General features: G+C 37.2%; 1 protein-coding gene across 3 annotated transcripts in view; it reads right to left on the bottom strand.

The window, feature by feature from the left end:
- The window catches only part of LOC137044753 (regulator of microtubule dynamics protein 2), a 170,938-nt gene that overhangs the window by 20,810 nt on the left and 131,790 nt on the right, over positions 1–18,338 (bottom strand). For all 3 annotated transcript variants that reach the window (XM_067421016.1, XM_067421017.1, XM_067421018.1), the window contains exons 4-6: positions 16,590–16,764; positions 14,221–14,323; positions 6,719–6,779 (exon numbers count right to left, since the gene is read on the bottom strand). In XM_067421016.1, coding sequence (XP_067277117.1) covers positions 6,719–6,779; positions 14,221–14,323; positions 16,590–16,764 — 339 coding nt within the window. The remainder of the gene's footprint in view (positions 1–6,718; positions 6,780–14,220; positions 14,324–16,589; positions 16,765–18,338) is intronic.

Consider the following 18,338-nt stretch of genomic DNA (forward strand, 5'->3'; position numbering starts at 1 on the left):
CTGATGAAGTGATGTTTCACTTAGAAAATGAAGCGGTAGAAAGTATAATCGGCAAAACTTGAAATTGCTTGAAATTGCAGAGCAAGTACTGAATGCAATCAAATATTAGTGTCTCTGTCACTTGCTGCGGCCCGGAGGCTTGCCACAAATTGACATTTTGTTGCAGTGTACTTGTACATTTGTAATGACAAATGTATGTATCTCTGCATCTGTCTGTCCATCCATCCATCTATCATATGAGCCAGATGCTGAATGTACTGGGAAATGAGCTCTGATGAGGACAGTGATGATGCTATAAAACATCTGCTCAAACTGAACCCCTACAAGCTCCAAAAGGTAACAAAATATGATTTATTGCATTCTTCTGTAAATGTTACAGAAGTTTCATATTATTGGAACAGGTAGATATCAATTTGTGTTAGATATAGGTCAGTAAAGACCCAAATACAGAAGAATGGTTGGCAAAGCAGCCATGCATCTAAGGGTTTAACCTGTTAACTGTCATCCCCCTTTTTGAAAATATACATGAAAATTCACTATCCAAACTTAAATGGTTGCAATTCAAGAACGCTTTGGAGTTTGGTATCATTTTAAAGAAGACAGTCAGCAGAGTATTGCTCAAATTAAATCACTTCAAAAAAGTAAAGTATAAAAAAGTTATGGAAGTTTAAATTTACTGTAAATCAAATATACTGTACTAGATATTTCATATTTAATATAAAATATGTCATAAAATAATTTTTACTCAAAAATTACTATCAAATCAAAGCCATATGTCTAGTCAATTTGTTTTCCTAATTTGAAGTTGATACCACAAAAATTGAATTAATTTTGTTTAGGCGCTGTTCCACAAATAGCCACCGGTTGTCATTAAAATTCCATAGATTTTTTAAAATGCAATTTCCTGTGTCAAATTAATATATTTGTCCAAATATCACAAAACAGTTTTCAGATATAGAACTGTGAGACTCGGGCCTTTCCGACGATATGTGTTTTGTCTAGATAAGAAAAGGTTTTTATTCTAAAATAGTTAAATAAATATGAAACATGACGACGCCACTTGGGGAGGAGCCCGCTAGAATAATTTAGAGCACCGTTTCCATGGTAACGCGGTTTTAGCAGGATAAATCTTGAGTTCGTAAGTTTGGATGATATATAGTTTGTCAACATTAGATTAGGATAAATATAGGATATAATTGTTTTAAACATACAGTGGCAAATGGGCCCACCACTGGGCCAGTGACAGTTAACAGGTTAAACTACTAATCATCTTGTGATTAATGTCACTTTAGTTCTATTTTTTGAGCAAAAGACAGACCAATATAAAAGGATGTAAAGGGATTGCCAAAACACACATTTTTAACCCGACGGGAAATAGTCACGCTTTAATATAGTGAGATCTCGTGGCACGTGATCACATCACACCCCAAGCATGTGCATTTTTGAACACATTCTATCTAGCATCTATATGCATACTAACTTGTGAGTGGTGCGTTCATGCACATATTTAACCTCTAATATTCCTTTAAAGTTCAAACAAGTTGCATGCTCACTGTAGACAATTGATGATAGTCAAGTATAAGGAGGCAGATGCAGCATGTTGTTCATGCAGAACCAAATCCCAGTACCTACAACTTTATTCCTTTGCTGCCTTGCAAGCACTGTTATTTCCTTGAGGAAATGCAAATCTAGTTTCAGAGTTAAAAAGAGTTTGAGTGAATGAGTTCAAATGAGTTCAAGTTCATTGAAGGACGGAATGCGACCACAAGAGTGTTAAAGAAAACAAGCTGATGTTTGTGTACTCTATTACTCTATTAGTGTAGTTCTTCGTGAATTAGAACAGGTCGGGGAGGTTTGTGAGCTTCAGGCAGTTTCCAGTCTTCTGGAGTGAAACTTCTGTAAAGTTTATTCTATCTTGAAATGTGTGTGTTTGGGGAGGATGGGGGAGAGATACAGAGAAAAGAACAAAAAAAATGACACTAGAAGAGAAAGAGATTTGTACAAGAAAAGTGTGGTTTGGCCATAGGTTGTTTCTGACAGTTGCTTTGAGTACTTTCGGTGAGTTGAAATATTATATAGACTCATACACACTCATGCATACACAAACATGCACCGCACAGAAAGAAAAGAAGAAGAAAAAAAAAAAGTCAGCAGAACACTAAGACTTGTGTCTGCCAGAAGATTATGTAAGTTTAACCAGTATTTTCCTCATGGGCAAAGAAATCCCCCGAGCAACTGACCACAAACAAAGAGGTCTAAGAGTTAAACTGATCGACAGAAAGAACAGATTCCTTTCACCTCTCGGCTCAGAACAGAAAGTTCTCTCTCATCACCTTGGGCTGAGCATTCAGTAAAGTCTCAATGAAAAGAGCTGCCATTGCCATTCAAGGTCAAACTGCTGTTCTCTGTGCAGGGAAAACCAGCTGTGACGTGGAATAGAAGGATAAAAGTCCAACTTAAACCATGAGACACTGACAGAAACCTTCAGCTCAGGTAATCTGACTAAATAAATGTCAAACCCAGTCAACCGAACTAATTTCACATACAAAGAAGAGCTGTAGATGGACACAAACCCTGCATCCTATCGAGACTTTTAATTAAGGTTCATTGCAACAACAAAAAAACTTGTTTATTTTCTTGTGTGGTTTCCAGGGTGTTGCTATGTGGTTGACAAGTCTCTATGATGCAACACATAGAGTGCTATTACTAGGGATCATGTTTATTATTTTTGACTAGTGCTTAAAAACTTTAAAAGTGGGACTTATATATTATTATGCAAGCTTGTTTCCGCCACAGAATTAATTAAATGGTCATTGCGACTTTTTATCTCACAAAGAGTTATAAAGTCACAATTGAGTATTTTAAAGTCAGAACTGCAAGATACAAACTCTCAATTCTGACTTTTTTTTTCTAACAAAAAGTCTATATCTTGCAATTCTGACTTTGTAACTCACAATTGTGATAAAGTCAGAATCGTGAGACAAAAAGGTCACAAATATCTTTTAAATTGTTGTATTCCATTGAAAATACAAGTTCCCATAATATTTAGCCACTATTAATGTAAAATCATTAGTAATCATCCAGAAATAAAAAAAATACAAATTGTAAAAGAAAAAGTAATAAATTTTTTATTACTCAAATAAATAAATATTACTAAACTAAAATATAGTTTATTTAATAACATTTATTTAATTGAAAAATAGTTAAGGTGTACGGTTACATTTGACTAATAGTAAGGAATATCTCAGGGCTAAATACAAGAGCATAACATTATATTACATTGTTGCATCTCCATCACTCTCCATTTTAAAATGACATTGTAAATGCAGTTGATGTAATAATCAATGCACACTATGCTGTACAGTTTACTAAAAATTGCTGCAAATATCTGTATAGGGAAGCTGTTGTATGTTCAAATGTATTGATTGAACGCATGTCGCAACTCTGTTATTCAACGGCTCGTTTTATTGACTTACGGTCAAATACAATGCACCGCGTGTGTGTGAGAGAGTAAGTGTGAGAGAGTGTGAGAGACGTGCGAGAGGAGGAGGGAGAGCTAAGGAAATGCAGCTGAACGAATATTCGTGCGTATTTTAAATAGCATAAAAAAATGAATGACGAAACGCAATATGTGGCGGCTTGTATTGATTCTGTGGCGGACCGCCACAAATTAGTCTATGTGTGGGAAACACTGTATGCATTGTGAAAGGAGCTGTGATCTGATGAGTTTAAAAATCATGCATCGGCATAAACAAGCGTTGGCCTGATTTTGTTTGAAATGGCATTATACCAGTTCATTCTTTGATTTCACCTGATGTATATATCACAGTCCAGTCTTCAGGGTCACGAAAGCCTTTTTTATTTTTATTTGGTGCTCAAGAAACATTTCTTGTTCTTATCAAAGTTGAGAAAACAACCCCAAACTTTGAACAGTAATGTATATACAGTAATAATGCAAACACACAAAAACGTCAAGCAACTGCAATTAAGTAGGTGTGTATTTACTTGGGGCTGTCTTTGCATGTGTTTACATTCCTGGGGTGTGGTGATGCTATCAAGAGTTTTGTAAGATGAGTATATCCAGAGGGGCAGGCCTGAAAAACCTCCGGTGCAGGACACCCACACACAAGCACACCCACATATACATTCAGACACCCACAAACACACACAGGAGCCCAGGTGCTACAAACAAGAATGTAAATATGTTTCACTTATGGGGGATAGATTTTCTAAACTTCTTGAAACCAACTTGAAATTATGAGAGGTACGGGAGGGGTGGGAATTATTTTAAATGGGTAGGTGAAACCATAAAAAAATACCAGATAGGAAAAACCAAGTTTAAAGTTTTTGTAGGACTGCAACAACTACTCAATAAAATCGTTTATCATCAATGATGAAAATATAATCAAATTTGATTATCGATTAGTCGTGTCTGCTTGCAGTGCCTGGTAAACCATCAGCCACTTTACAGTAAATAACCCATTTCTTTTGATAAAAAGCATATGGAAAATAGCAGAGGGCACATAGTGAGCTGCAGTGGTAAAGGTACTGTACCTTTAAAAAAATTACATAAAATAAATAAATCTCGTGCTGTGTGTATTTATAAGCTGGTGTCATGTAATATGAGAAAGTGCTGTCTGTACGTTTCTTTTTTAATTCATACCACAACAGTATATAAATGTCGTTATAAGTATATATATATATATATATATATATATATATATATATATATATATATATATATATATATATATATATATATATATATATATATATATATATATATATATATATATATATATATATATATGTGTGTGTACTTTCCTCAAAAAGTCAAATTGTATCTTCATTTTAAATAGACAGCAATTTTGTAATTATGTCTAGCAATTAAAAAAAAAAAAAAGTTTTAAATAAACATTTAAAGGGACAGTTTATCCAAAAACATAAATTTGATGTTTATCTGCTTACCCCCAGGGCTTTCAAGATTTAGGTGTTTGTTTCTTCAGTAGAAAACAAATGAAGATGTTTAAGTCCAACCGCTGCTCGTATAATGCATGTCAATGGGGTGTAATTCTATGAGGGTCACTATAAGAGTAAAAAACACAGACATACATTTCCATATTAAAGCCTTTTGCACGTGGCGGCACATTGATGTCTTAAGACATGAAACGAGAAACCGAACAGTACATTTTTACTTCATATCAGATGAATCTCATCTAGTTTTCAAGCGTCATTACTTCCGTCGAATAAGGTCAAAATCCCTGCACGATCATAGATATATTTACATAGATGCCTCATTCGACTGATTCGCACAGGCACTAATGAGGATTCTATAGGGTGATTTCAGGGTGACTGGGACATTTCTTTACAAGTCATCTCATGGCAAAAACTGTCCAACCAACCTGAATTCACCCTATATATTTATTTATTTCTATGATCGCGCCGGGATTTTGACCTTCTTTGATGGAAGTAATGGCGCTGGTGAATACTAGATGAGATTTGTCTAATATGAAGTAAAAAATAAATACTGTTCGGTTTCTCGCAGAAAGCAAACGTTTTGTTTCTTAAGACATAAATGTGTCGCCACAAGCCACAGGGTTTAATGTGGATTCGTATGTCTATGTTTTTTTTACCCTCATAGTGGCTCTCATATAAAAACACCTCATTTACATGCATTATACGAGCAATGGTTGGAGTTAAAAATCTTAATTTGTTTTCTTTCCTTATAAATAAACACACCTACATCTTGGATTCCCTGGGGGGTAAGCAGATTAACATAAAATTTTCATTTTTGGGTAAACTATTCCTTTAATAATCTATAAGCCTGTCACATATTTCTACACTAATTATGTAAAACCATACTGTACAACCTTGGTTTTATAAATAAATTAGATCAATGCATTTCAATAGAGGTTATGCGCAATACACTTCCTTAAACTGGTCTCACCGCTTCTTTTTTTAGGTCTTTTGTATGTGTTTTATTAAATAAAACAACATTTTATAGAGTCTCCTTCTAAGGAGCGAGCAAAGATGAGCATAGTGTTAATCACAATTGCAGATCCTATTGATATCTAAAAGTGTTTTATGTTTATTCTTCCAACTAACATTTAGATATTTAAATAGAATAGCTATAGTAGCTAGACTAGCTGATTACCTTAAAAGTCCATAGATAGCGCCGTCAGTTCGTACTGCCGTTAAAACTTTCTCAGACAAGCGGATGCAATGAGACCTGTTTTCCTGTTTGTACATGTGATGTCCGGCAAAAGCGATTCAAAGCGATGGAAACTGATAGGAAAAATATGAAGCTTAAAAAAATGTGTGTAACCTTTAGTGTTCAACATTAATATCACAACCGTCTTCTTTTATTTAAACAATCATATTTTTTTGTGCTAGAGTTTGTGTTTTGTTATTTCTGCAGGTATATATTTTAAGTGTGAGCTTTGTCACTGTGCTCACTGCTGTAATCCACTTGCTACAGTTTATATGCTGTTTTGTCCATTATTTAATGGCATAAAAGATGACACTTTGAATCATTGCTTGGCAAGGTGTAAAAACATATAGCCTATATTGTTGAAAATGTGCGACGAAAGTTCACTGGTGGGTTAACACTGATGAGCTCAACCCCGGCCCAATTTAACCCGTTTAAAAAATCTCACAGTTGTAAAATTATGTAAAACTGCCTAATTGGACAACACATTGATTTGATACATGAACTCACCACTGATGACCTTCTGCACACAGTGGATTGATGGATATTGCCTCTTCACCAACTTTTTTTCCTAAAATAAAAAATTTAACAAAATAAACAAGATGAAGACACAGAAGATTTGCAGAAGATGATCAAACACCTGCTCCCAGCTGGACTAACAAGATACTTAACCAAGGCTAACAATACTTTCATCTAAAGGTTTAAATAGAGGGTATGCATCGGTGGCACTTTCCCGCCGGAACACGACTCAGGACTGAGTGGCAGAAGAGCTGCTGCATGCTGTGAAAATGCGAGTAAAATAAACTATTATCAGTTTAAACTAAAGGTTGGACTCAATATAAAACTTACAACTAATAAAAGATCCAGTGATCCATGGATATTGACATGCAGCCAAGAATAGTGTTTTCCTGACATTTATAGGTGCCTGATTTTGATAAATACATAATTATTTATCACAGTCATTCATCACCATTTCAAGAGTGAATCCCGCATGTACAGTATTGTTCTAAATAATAGCAGTACAATGTGACTAACCAGAATAATCAAGGTTTTTAGTATATTTTTTATTGCTACGTGGCAAACAAGTTACCAGTAGGTTCAGTAGATTCTCAGAAAACAAACAAGACCCAGCATTCATGATATGCACGCTCTTAAGGCTGTGCAATTGGGCAATTAGTTGAAAGGGGTGTGTTCAAAAAAATAGCAGTGTCTACCTTTGACTGTACAAACTCAAAACTATTTTGTACAAACAATTTTTTTTTCTGGGATTTAGCAATCCTGTGAATCACTAAACTAATATTTAGTTGTATGATCACAGTTTTTTAAAACTGCTTGACATCTGTGTGGCATGGAGTCAACCAACTTGTGGCACCTCTCAGCTGTTATTCCACTCCATGATTCTTTAACAACATTCCACAATTCATTCACATTTCTTGGTTTTGATTCAGAAACAGCATTTTTGATATCACCCCACAAGTTCTCAATTGGATTAAGGTCTGGAGATTGGGCTGGCCACTCCATAACATTAATTTTGTTGGTTTGGAACCAAGACTTTGCCCGTTTACTAGTGTGTTTTGGGTCATTTTCTTGTTGAAACAACCGTTTCAAGGGCATGTCCTCTTCAGCAAAGGGCAACATGACCTCTTCAAGTATTTTAACATATGCAAACTGATCCATGATCCCTGGTATGCGATAAATAGGCCCAACACCATAGTAGGAGAAACATGCCCATATCATGATGCTTGCACCTCCATGCTTCACTGTCTTCACTGTGTACTGTGGCTTGAATTCAGAGTTTGGGGGTCGTCTCACAAACTGCCTGTGGCCCTTGGACCCAAAAAGAACAATTTTACTCTCATCAGTCCACAAAATGTTCCTCCATTTCTCTTTAGGCCAGTTGATGTGTTCTTTGGCAAATTGTAACCTCTTCTGCACATGCCTTTTTTTTAACAGAGGGACTTTGCGGGGGATTCTTGAAAATAGATTAGCTTCACACAGACGTCTTCTAACTGTCACAGTACTTACAGGTAACTCCAGACTGTCTTTGATCATCCTGGAGGTGATCATTGGCTGAGCCTTTGCCATTCTGGTTATTCTATCCATTTTGATGGTTGTCTTCCGTTTTCTTCCACGTCTCTCTGTTTTGCTCTCCATTTTAAGGCATTGGAGATCATTTTAGCTGAACAGCCTATCATTTTTTTGCACCTCTTTATAGGTTTTCCCCTCTCTAATCAACTTTTTAATCAAAGTACGCTGTTCTTCTGAACAATGTCTTGAACGACCCATTTTCCTCAGCTTTCAAATGCATGTTCAACAAGTGTTGGCTTCATCCTTAAATAGGGGCCACCTGATTCACACCTGTTTCTTCACAAAATTGATGACCTCAATGATTGAATGCCACACTGCTATTTTTTTGAACACACCCCTTTCAACTAATTCAACTAATTGCCCAATTGCACAGCCTTCAGAGCATGCTTTTCATGAATGCTGGGTCTCATTTGTTTTCTGAGAATCTACTGAACCTACTGGTAACGTGTTTGCCACGTAGCAATAAAAAATATACGAAAAACCTTGATTATTCTGGTTAGTCACATTGTACTGCTATTATTTTGAACAATACTGTACAGTGGTGTGAAAGTGTTTGTTAAATATGATCAAAGATGGTTGTAAAAAAACAACAACAAAAAAAATAAATCTGCATTGTTAATCCTTTTGATATTTTAGAAAAACACTTACAAAAATCTAACCTTTTATGAGTTTTCACCAAACCCATCTTAAGTGTTTGCTGCTAAAAAAGCAGAAAAAAAAAAAAAAACTTTCATCTGACCATAGATATAAACCCTCTCGATTGAAGTTCAGTAGGGTCAGTTACTTTTCAAATGTTCTATGGACAGGTGCAACAAACAGCAAACACTTAAAATAGGTTTGGTGCACACAGGGATAAAAATGTACCTTGTGTAAAATGAATTACTCCACTGTATCTTTAATACTGTGAGCCTGATTCTCTGCCAGAGGTAATAGACATCTTGTTCAGATTCATGGCATCATGGATTCGATCAGAAACCACCAGATAAAAAAATCTAAATTTCAAGCACTGACAGCCTGTGCTAGAAATCTTACGCCAACATGGAAATGGGAATATGAAAGATTTGGAGAGATTCAGTATGGAGGAATGGTCTCTGATCTCTTGTCAGGTGTTCTCCAAACTCATCAGGCATTATAGAAGAAGACTCAGAGTTGTTGTCTTGGAAAAAGGAGGTTGTAAAAAGTATTTCATAAAAGGGGGACAAATAATTGTTCCCAACATGTTTTAGAGAAAACCATTTGTTTCACAATGGGATTTACCCTCCACTTTCAATTATTTTTCTTCAATGAAAGGTTAGATTTTAGCTTTGTTTTTTTACAATGCAGATTTATTTTTATTTTTTTACAGCCATCTTTGATACTATTTAACAAGGGGGCAAAAACTGTGTCACACTTCTTTATATGCGGATGGGCCTATGTATTGAAGAATGTATGTGGCAGCTTGTCAAGAATGGAAAACAAATGTTTTATTCAAATTCTGAATATATTATTTTATATCCCCTAGACAGGGCTCAAAGGACACAATCACAAAAAGCTGTCACTCATTTAATGAACGCGACCTTACAAAGTTCCTTATAGCCCCGTTTCCACCACAGGAACTTTACCCAGGAACTAGGAACTTTGGGTGGTACTTCGTGTGTTTAGACCGCAGGAACCAGGGTATAAATGAAGTTCCGGGTAAATATTTCCCCCTCCAAACGGCCCTGCTCGCGAGGTAGTACTTTTTCAAAGTTCAGGAACTTTCGAGGGCGGGACTTGGGCGCTGAACATGCTGATTGGTTGAGCTCACGCAGCATTTTTAAGTTCAACAGGCATTTTTAAAAGTCTTTTGCGAGGTTCGTTCTGCGTTCAATAAATATCAGTCTTGCTCTCTGTCTGGTGGCGCGCGGTCGTCTCAGCCATCTCACGTTCAATGTCCGTAATAGCTGATAATAATATATTGTCATTTTAAATCTAGCTTTACAAGCTTTCTGAATATGCTGCATGCTGCTGAATCTGCATATTAGTGCTCTTTTCTGTCGTTGTTAATTACCTCGTAAACCTATACATAACCAGCAAAAGCAGCACAGCTTGAATCTCTTCCATACTCGTTATTAATTTTTTTTCACCATGTAAACGACCTGACCGATTACTTTTAAGTGTGGTGTGTCCTTACATGACGTGACGCCGTCACGGCGCGCGCCGCGCTCATGTTGACAAGAGAGGAAAGTAAATTTTTCTGAGGGGTAAACTTTTTATTTCGTGAGTTATGAAGATAATGTTGGAGTAATGACACAACGTATATTGCCCCGGGCAGTTTTTACTTTAACTGCGCCTGACAGAAGATTTTTTTCTCTGGGATGATTATTACACTTTACAACAAATAGATATAAATAATACTGTATTAGTCCTGGTGGCCGTTAAGAGTTGCTATGGCTACAGTTAACACATTTAGCTGCTGGAGAAAACAGCGGCGACATTTTTGATGCGGCAGACAAACTGCATGTGACAAAATGATTGCGATTGAAAGTCATCACATGTAAACATCAGATCGGTTTAGATAACGTCTCATGTAAACAGTCCTTTCAATCGGTACACTTAAAAATGATTACATGTCCTTCACTGATTTGAAGGAGCAGTCGCGTGCAGTCCTAACGTTACATCACCGGACTAATTTGCCTAATCTTCTCGGAACTTTATCGCGGTCGAAACGCAGACAGCTGCAGGTCTGGGGGGGAGTAAAGTTCCTGTAAAAAAGTTCCTGGTACAAATTGTTCCGGGTAATTTTGGTGGAAACGGGGCTTATGTGAATCAGTGAAGCTGACTACACAACAAATCTTTTATTTACATGATGTCTACACTTAAGAGAGGATTGGCGCACGTGCAGAACTCAGCACTGGACAATTACTCGAGCGGTGAGTCGGTTCTAACTTCAACACCTGTGATTGGCCACTGCATTGTGGAAAATCAACAAACATGTCTGTGATTGGCTACATTACTCACCAAAGCGGAAACACGTTAGAAATTGAATAATTGGATGAGTGCCAACACTGGATCTTTTGCCAACTCTTTTTTGCTAATAATATGCTATTGCAGACCCTAAACCAGCAGTTATGGGCAGCTTTCCCCTCTAAAAGCAATTTGTAGCAGAAGAAGAAGTAGGCGGTAGTGGTTTGAGTGACAAAATTCCATGTTAAAAATGACACGCTATTATCAAGTCAGAAGGGGGCACATGGGTGTCCGTGGGGTCCACGGCCAAGCCCCCCCTCTGACACCAGGCCTGGTTTTGTGTGTTTTTTGCAGCATTCAGGCTGAAAACCAATGCTGCCTCACGGTCTTTTTTGCCACTCAGGTGGCATAACCGTAGTCACTTTGGCCTATGGTGACATCACATGTATACCCTCTATAGCAGCATGCTTACAAACTCTTTGACATTAGCTATGTTTCCATCCACCTATTTTTATGAGCAGTTTGGGATATTGCATAAAAAAATTGCAAAGATGCAAATCAATTCTAAAAACGAGAATGGAAACACATTTACCAAATAAATCTCTCAATGTACAACAAAAACACTGACGTGACTTTGCCTAAACAGTGGATTGGCTGGACAACTTGACTAACCAGCAGACCCATTTCTTTGCACAGCATCTAAAATGTTGGTTTGATCATTCTGAAATGCCTGAGCCAAAGTCTGTCATCAGAATGATGATGAAAGTCTTTGATGATGACAGAAGAATGATGACTATAATGAAATAAAAAGTATCACCTGCGAGGACAAGCTCTATACTTCACTATATATAGAGCAAATTGCAAGCACGCAAAGTAGTTACATTTAGCATGTCTTGAAATTACCAAAAAGTATCAATAAATTACGTAACTGGTACATCGTGCTGGGAAGGATTTACATGCAGGTATGATCTTCAATCTATATTTATTAGGATCAGTGGCAATATGTTTATTAACAGTTCATGCATTTACCATCATGGTAAATGTAGTTCCAAAATACTACTTATTTTTTATTGTATTAGCAAATATTAGTCTGGGGCTGCTAATAATACCCTCGCCTTATACTGTTATTCATCAGTGTTAATGAAATATGTACAATTTATGTTTGTTAAGTAAAGTGGGATGGTACATATTTGAGAGCTAAATTAGCTTGGTTTAAATTCCTCAATATGGCTTGTGGCTTCATGACCACAAGAAAATGAGAATCCGATAGCTAAATCACTTGAGAACAACTGAGCAACTGAGCACAGACATCCGAATGCAAGAAAACATGACAGCATTTATTGAATTTCATCCGCATGCTCTGAGACGCAAGTCATTTATGATGTGGGATAAACAAGCCAAAGTGGCTTCCCCGATTGCACCCAGTTCCATTTTTATTACAGATATTTTGCCATTTTCCAAAAAAGTGACAAATTTGTTCTCATGAACACATGGGATGGAAACGCTACAAATGCTTTATGATGTATTTAAATTTTGTGCATAAGGTAAATTTGCTAATTTGGATGGAAACATAGCTATTGAAGCTTTCATACAGAGAAGTGACTGGAGAACAGCAATTAAACACACAATAGAAAAGAAGGATCAGAAATTGAACTAGTTGATCCTGTCCCTCCATAAACACATGGACTGAGTTGCTATTGTGTGACATCTAATTATCAAGGAGAAAAGGACAAAAAAGAACAGAAAGGGATGGAAAGTGCGGCTAAATTATGAGCAAATGCAGGGCAAACAGAACTCTATAACCTCAAGACAGCCTAAACTTTTCTTCTTCCCGATTCTAGGTGGTTGGTTATGTTTTTGTGAATAAGTCAAGATGGGTTATAAATTAATTAGTTAATGATTTAATCTGCTTTAATCAAATTATATAGCAATTAATTAATACATTAATTTAAAAAATCCCAATAAATTTAATGAATCAACTAGGGGTGACCCCTAATAGTCGAAGATTCGATGCATCGATATGCAGGACCGGATTCAACCACTGATCTCATGGTCGAATCTTCGCGGGTGTTATGAAACAAGGATTATACCATTTTGGCAATATGGGTGTGCTCAATATTAGTGTTATAAAGACGTGTCGAACACATTCGAACACATATACCGACGGCGGCATTCGACACCTGTCCGCGGCGATAAATGTATATTTCCCTCAAATCGTGAATGTATATACTGATTTCACCCTGTACTACAAGATACACTCATCGTGCAGTGATTCAAAATTGAGCTCTCGCGCGGCGCGTAATGTTCACGTCTGCCTGGTGTGAGATACCTGAGAGCCCCAGTCCACCTGGAGCCTGGAGCCGGCGCTGAGCCTCAGTCTGGTGTGCGACCCCCTAAAGGCACAATCGGCTTAAGAACGTGCATATAAACGCACTCAAAGTGTTCTTTTCCTCTCTAGGCAGGTATTTTTTTAGGTTTATTTATCAAAATGTTCTTTTATATATTTGTGTGATGTTCTGTGTTTCGATCGCGGCCTTTAAATGTTATGAGAGAACGGTTCATTTACAAATGTGTCGTGTATAGTTTTGATCACTTTATTAAAAGCGGTGGCTGTGTGCCGTCTGTAAAGTAAAATAAAAATAGTCTTAGCCTCCTGCTGACTAGTGTCCTGCCCTTCCCAACCCGTTTATACCGTTTATTTTTTTCCGGTCTATGGTTTACACGCACACAGATGATTCGACTATCGGTCGACCATAGAGAGATTCGAAAATTCTGATTTGAATGTGTAAATCCTTAGTCGGGGACACCCCTAGAATTAACATTTGCTAAGAAAAGCCACCGTATTATGATAATTCAATAATATTTCATGGAAAATAAAAGCTAGGACTACATTTAAGTTTAAGTTTAATTAAACATTATGTCAAATCATGAAAATCCAGCACAAATGTCTACAGTCATTTAAAAACATATCAACCCGTAATCATAAAAGCTGTGATTACCATTTTCAGCATAGCTCCTCTTCTTTGCGAGGTCAACGGCAAAATCATGTGCATCTGCATAGGCTCTGGACAACCGCCAAAGGTACTGCCACTTCTGATCAAACTGCAAGCATACACGACATGTCTATTAACTTTTATTAATAAACCAAAAGCCATCATACTCTATTATTCAAAAGTTTGGAGTCCATAAGATATGTTCTGTTCACCAAGACTGCATTTATTTGATAAAAAAAATATAGTAAAAACATTAATATTTATTTATTTAATATTTTTTATTTGAATATATTTTAAAATGTAATTTATTTCCAGCTGTAAAGCTGTGGTTTTTGTATAATTACTCCAGTCTTCTGTGTCCCATGATCATTTAGAAATCATTTTAATATGGTATGGTGATTTGCTGCTTAAGAAACATTTCTTATTATTATCAGTGTTGAATGCAGTTATGCTGCTTCATTTTTATTGAGATACTCTGATAAATATAGAAAGTTCAAAAGAACAACATACACCATCAGGCAAAACATTATGACCACCGACAGGTGAGGTGAACAACACTGAATAGCTCTTCATCACCTGTTAGTGGGTGGGATATATTAGGCAGCAAGTGAATATTTTTTCCTCAAAGAAAAATGGACAGCATAATGATTTGATAGAGTCTGACAACGGCCTAATAGGGCTTGGGTGCACCGTTGCATTCTGGGACATTGAGGTCATGAATGTAAACATACAGCAAGTCGAAAAAACGAGGAGAAGCAGAGTTGGGAGGAAAAAAAAACATGTTAAAATCCCGAAAGGGATGTGGAATTTACCGGGATATGTTAAATAGGGAAGGCAGGGACCGTTATATGGACAAAATCGGAACTATTATTGTTTTGGATCCAGATTAAATTCCCAATAAAGAGTGGAGCACCGACAACGAAAACTTTATTTTGTTGGTCCCCAGCAGACATTCTACTGACTATAAGTAACATTGCAACTACAATTCAACTTATTCTACTAACCCGAACACTAACACATATAACCAGTCTACTAATACTCTCATGAGAGTTAGTTGACATGTTGCTGAAAACGTACATAGTTAGTAAAATGTTTAAAGTGGACTATCGAAATAAAGTGTAACTGAAACGTATTTTTATCATTATTATTACATAAGAAATTGCACTACCTCTGTTTTTATTTGTATCCGTTATTGCAATGTCATTGTTTAGTATATTTTGCACTTCCTCCATTTTCTGTGTCCGTTGTTATTTTATAGATACCTATTTATTTATTTGTTTATATAGTATTGAAAGAATTTATTTTTAAAAAGTGTATTTATTATTGTTATATAAGAAATTGCACCCCGTTTTCTGTGTCCATTTTTACTTTTACTTTGAAGCATTTCAACTGTACTGCAGCATTCTGTGTTCTCAGGTTGCACTACTTGCAAATAAACACTGAAAAACATCTGATTGTGTGACAATTCTTGCTTTTTGCACACCGTACTGTTATTGCTTCTTGTCCGTGGTTGCGCCTCCAAGCAGGAAAGCAGTGGAAAGTTAATCCTTTTTTCCCATGGCGATTATGTGTTGCGCTTACACCCCAAAATGCAGCAATGGTTTACCATAGTTGAAATAACGGCAACATAATCAAATTAAGACACACAACTGAGAAGGAGTACGTCTATAAACAGTGTGCAGTAGTCCGAGTAGCAGTAAAGGAGGCCATCAACATCGCCGCCACGCCAAGTAATGACGTCACGGTGCCCAAGCCCTATTGTGATGGCTAGACGATTGGTTCAGAGCATCTACAAAACTGCAGCTCTTGTGGGGTGTTCCCCATCTACAGTGGTCAGTATCTATCAAAAGTGGTCCAAAGAAGGAACAGTGGTGAACCGACGACAGGGTTATGGCCAAGGGTTTAGATTTCAGGGTCAGGGACAAGGCTCACTGATGCAGTTAGAGAGCAAAGGCTGGTCCGTGTGGTCCAATCAAACAGACAAGCTACTGTCGCTCAAAGTGGGAATGGCTTGAGGAGCACAACAATAAGTTTAAGGTGTTGACTTGGCCAAAAAACGTCCAAAATCTCAATCCCCACCTCACGACTTGCAGGACTTAAAGGATATGCTGCTAACATACTGGTGCCAGATACTACAGCACACCTTCAGGGGCCTAGTGGAGACCATTCTTTGATGGGTCAGGGCTGTTTTGGCAGCAAAAGTAGGACCAACACAATATAACACCTGATCGGTGATTTGAAATAGAAATCTTTTATAACATTATTATACATTTCTGTACTATCACAAGTCATCAAATTAATGCACCATTGCAGAAAAAAAGCATTAAGTTATTTCAAAACATAAACCCCAAACGTTTAAAAGGAAGTTTACATACCTCTTCTTTCCTCTCCAGTAGAATATTCAGGCCTTGTGCTTTCTCTGCACCATTACAACTGTGCAGTCGGTCTGCTTTCTGCATCAGAGCCATGAATTCATCCTCTGGTTCCTGCAATGGCTTTCGTTCATCGCCACTTTCCTCTTCCTCAGAATCTGTCAGTGCGGTTATATACCTGTGAGCATGACAGTAAAGAGGACAGTGAGCATGTCTCTGTTGTTGTGATGGCACTGGCTTTGCATGAATGAGACTGAAAACCTTTAGTTATGTTTTACAGGAATCTCAATTCTTGACAACAAGGATGTCATGGCACTTTACACTTAGAGTTTCACTTGGAGCTGAAGTGAAACTGAAGTGACTCTATAAATCAAAATTGACCCAAATAACTTGCTTGCGTTCAAAATACAACGGGAAAAGTGTTTTTTGAAAAGGTGGGTTTTCGTATCACATCACGAAATATCACAATATTACATGTTGGATTTCAAGACACTGAGCAATACAGCCAAACTAATTTCCCTATTTTAAAATGTAGCCTTACAAGGTAACACAATAAAAAAGAAAAACAATGACAGACAATTTATGCCAAAGTAGGGGTGGGAGATGCAGGTTTATTAGGCTGCTGTTACTTAAAGGTGCACTATGTCAAATATTTTCAGTAAAATATCTAAAACACACAAGGCCTATATATTTTGTTCAATTAAGTACTTACAATATCCCAAATGTTTCCAACTATTTGTAAATTGTGAGAAAATTGCTATTTTAACCAAGGAACTGGGACATCAGAGGGAGTCGCTTGTCAATTGCGTCATATTACCCTCGAGTTTCATTTGGCAGAAACGCTTTACTCCCACTGCAGTGCAACATGTTATAGCAGCGGCCGAGCAAACACACAAAGTAACATCATAACATAATTTTCAACAGAGCTGCGTTACCTTCATACCCATGACCAGAAAAGCAGAAATTTGTCAAGTCTTTTCCACTGGCTGTGTGGTGAAGACCACATGTCCCAAGATTCTGCACTCAAACTTGGCGTCAAAAGTTACATAGTGCACCTTTAAAGTGATAGTTCACCCAAAAAAAAGAAAAATATCCATATTTAAAACTTTATAGACTAAAATAACTAGTTTCCGACGGTCAGCAGTAAGTAAGTCGACTTGTGCTATAAGAGTAACCCCTGATGCGATGTACAGAAGCATCGCAAGCTTTGACACCTCTCGTGCATAGAGCTGGGCAACAAACTCAAGCCCCTCTTCTCTTGTATCAAAAATCTGCCATTTCTCTTTAAATATTCTAGTTTTAAATTTCTAATTCATGACCAGTGTTCTGTTTTGCTCCATCCTCTGCACTTCTGTGTTCATCAATACACATGCGTTTAGGGTAAAGGGTTACTCTTTCGCCGTAAATCTATTTGCATAGCGGATATTTGGATATGTATATTTTTCTTACACAAATATGTGCCACTTTCCTCAGAACGCTCACCACACACCAGCTGAATGGTGGAGAGGAGACAGAGTGATGAAGTCAATCAAGATACGGGGATTAATAGGAGGCCATGGTGGACAGAGCTCTTTGTCAGTACAGTGTCCCAATCACTATACTGGGGTGTTAGGACCCACACAGACCACAGGGTGAGCGCCCCCTGCTGGCCTCACTAACACCTCTACCAGCGGCAACTTAGTTGTTTTCCTAGTTGGTCTCCCATCCAGGTACTGACCTGGCTCAGCCCTGCTTAGCTTCAGTGGGAAACCA

The sequence above is a fragment of the Pseudorasbora parva genome, chromosome 17, assembly GCF_024679245.1.
Source record: "Pseudorasbora parva isolate DD20220531a chromosome 17, ASM2467924v1, whole genome shotgun sequence".
Classification (NCBI taxonomy): Eukaryota; Metazoa; Chordata; class Actinopteri; order Cypriniformes; family Gobionidae; genus Pseudorasbora; species Pseudorasbora parva.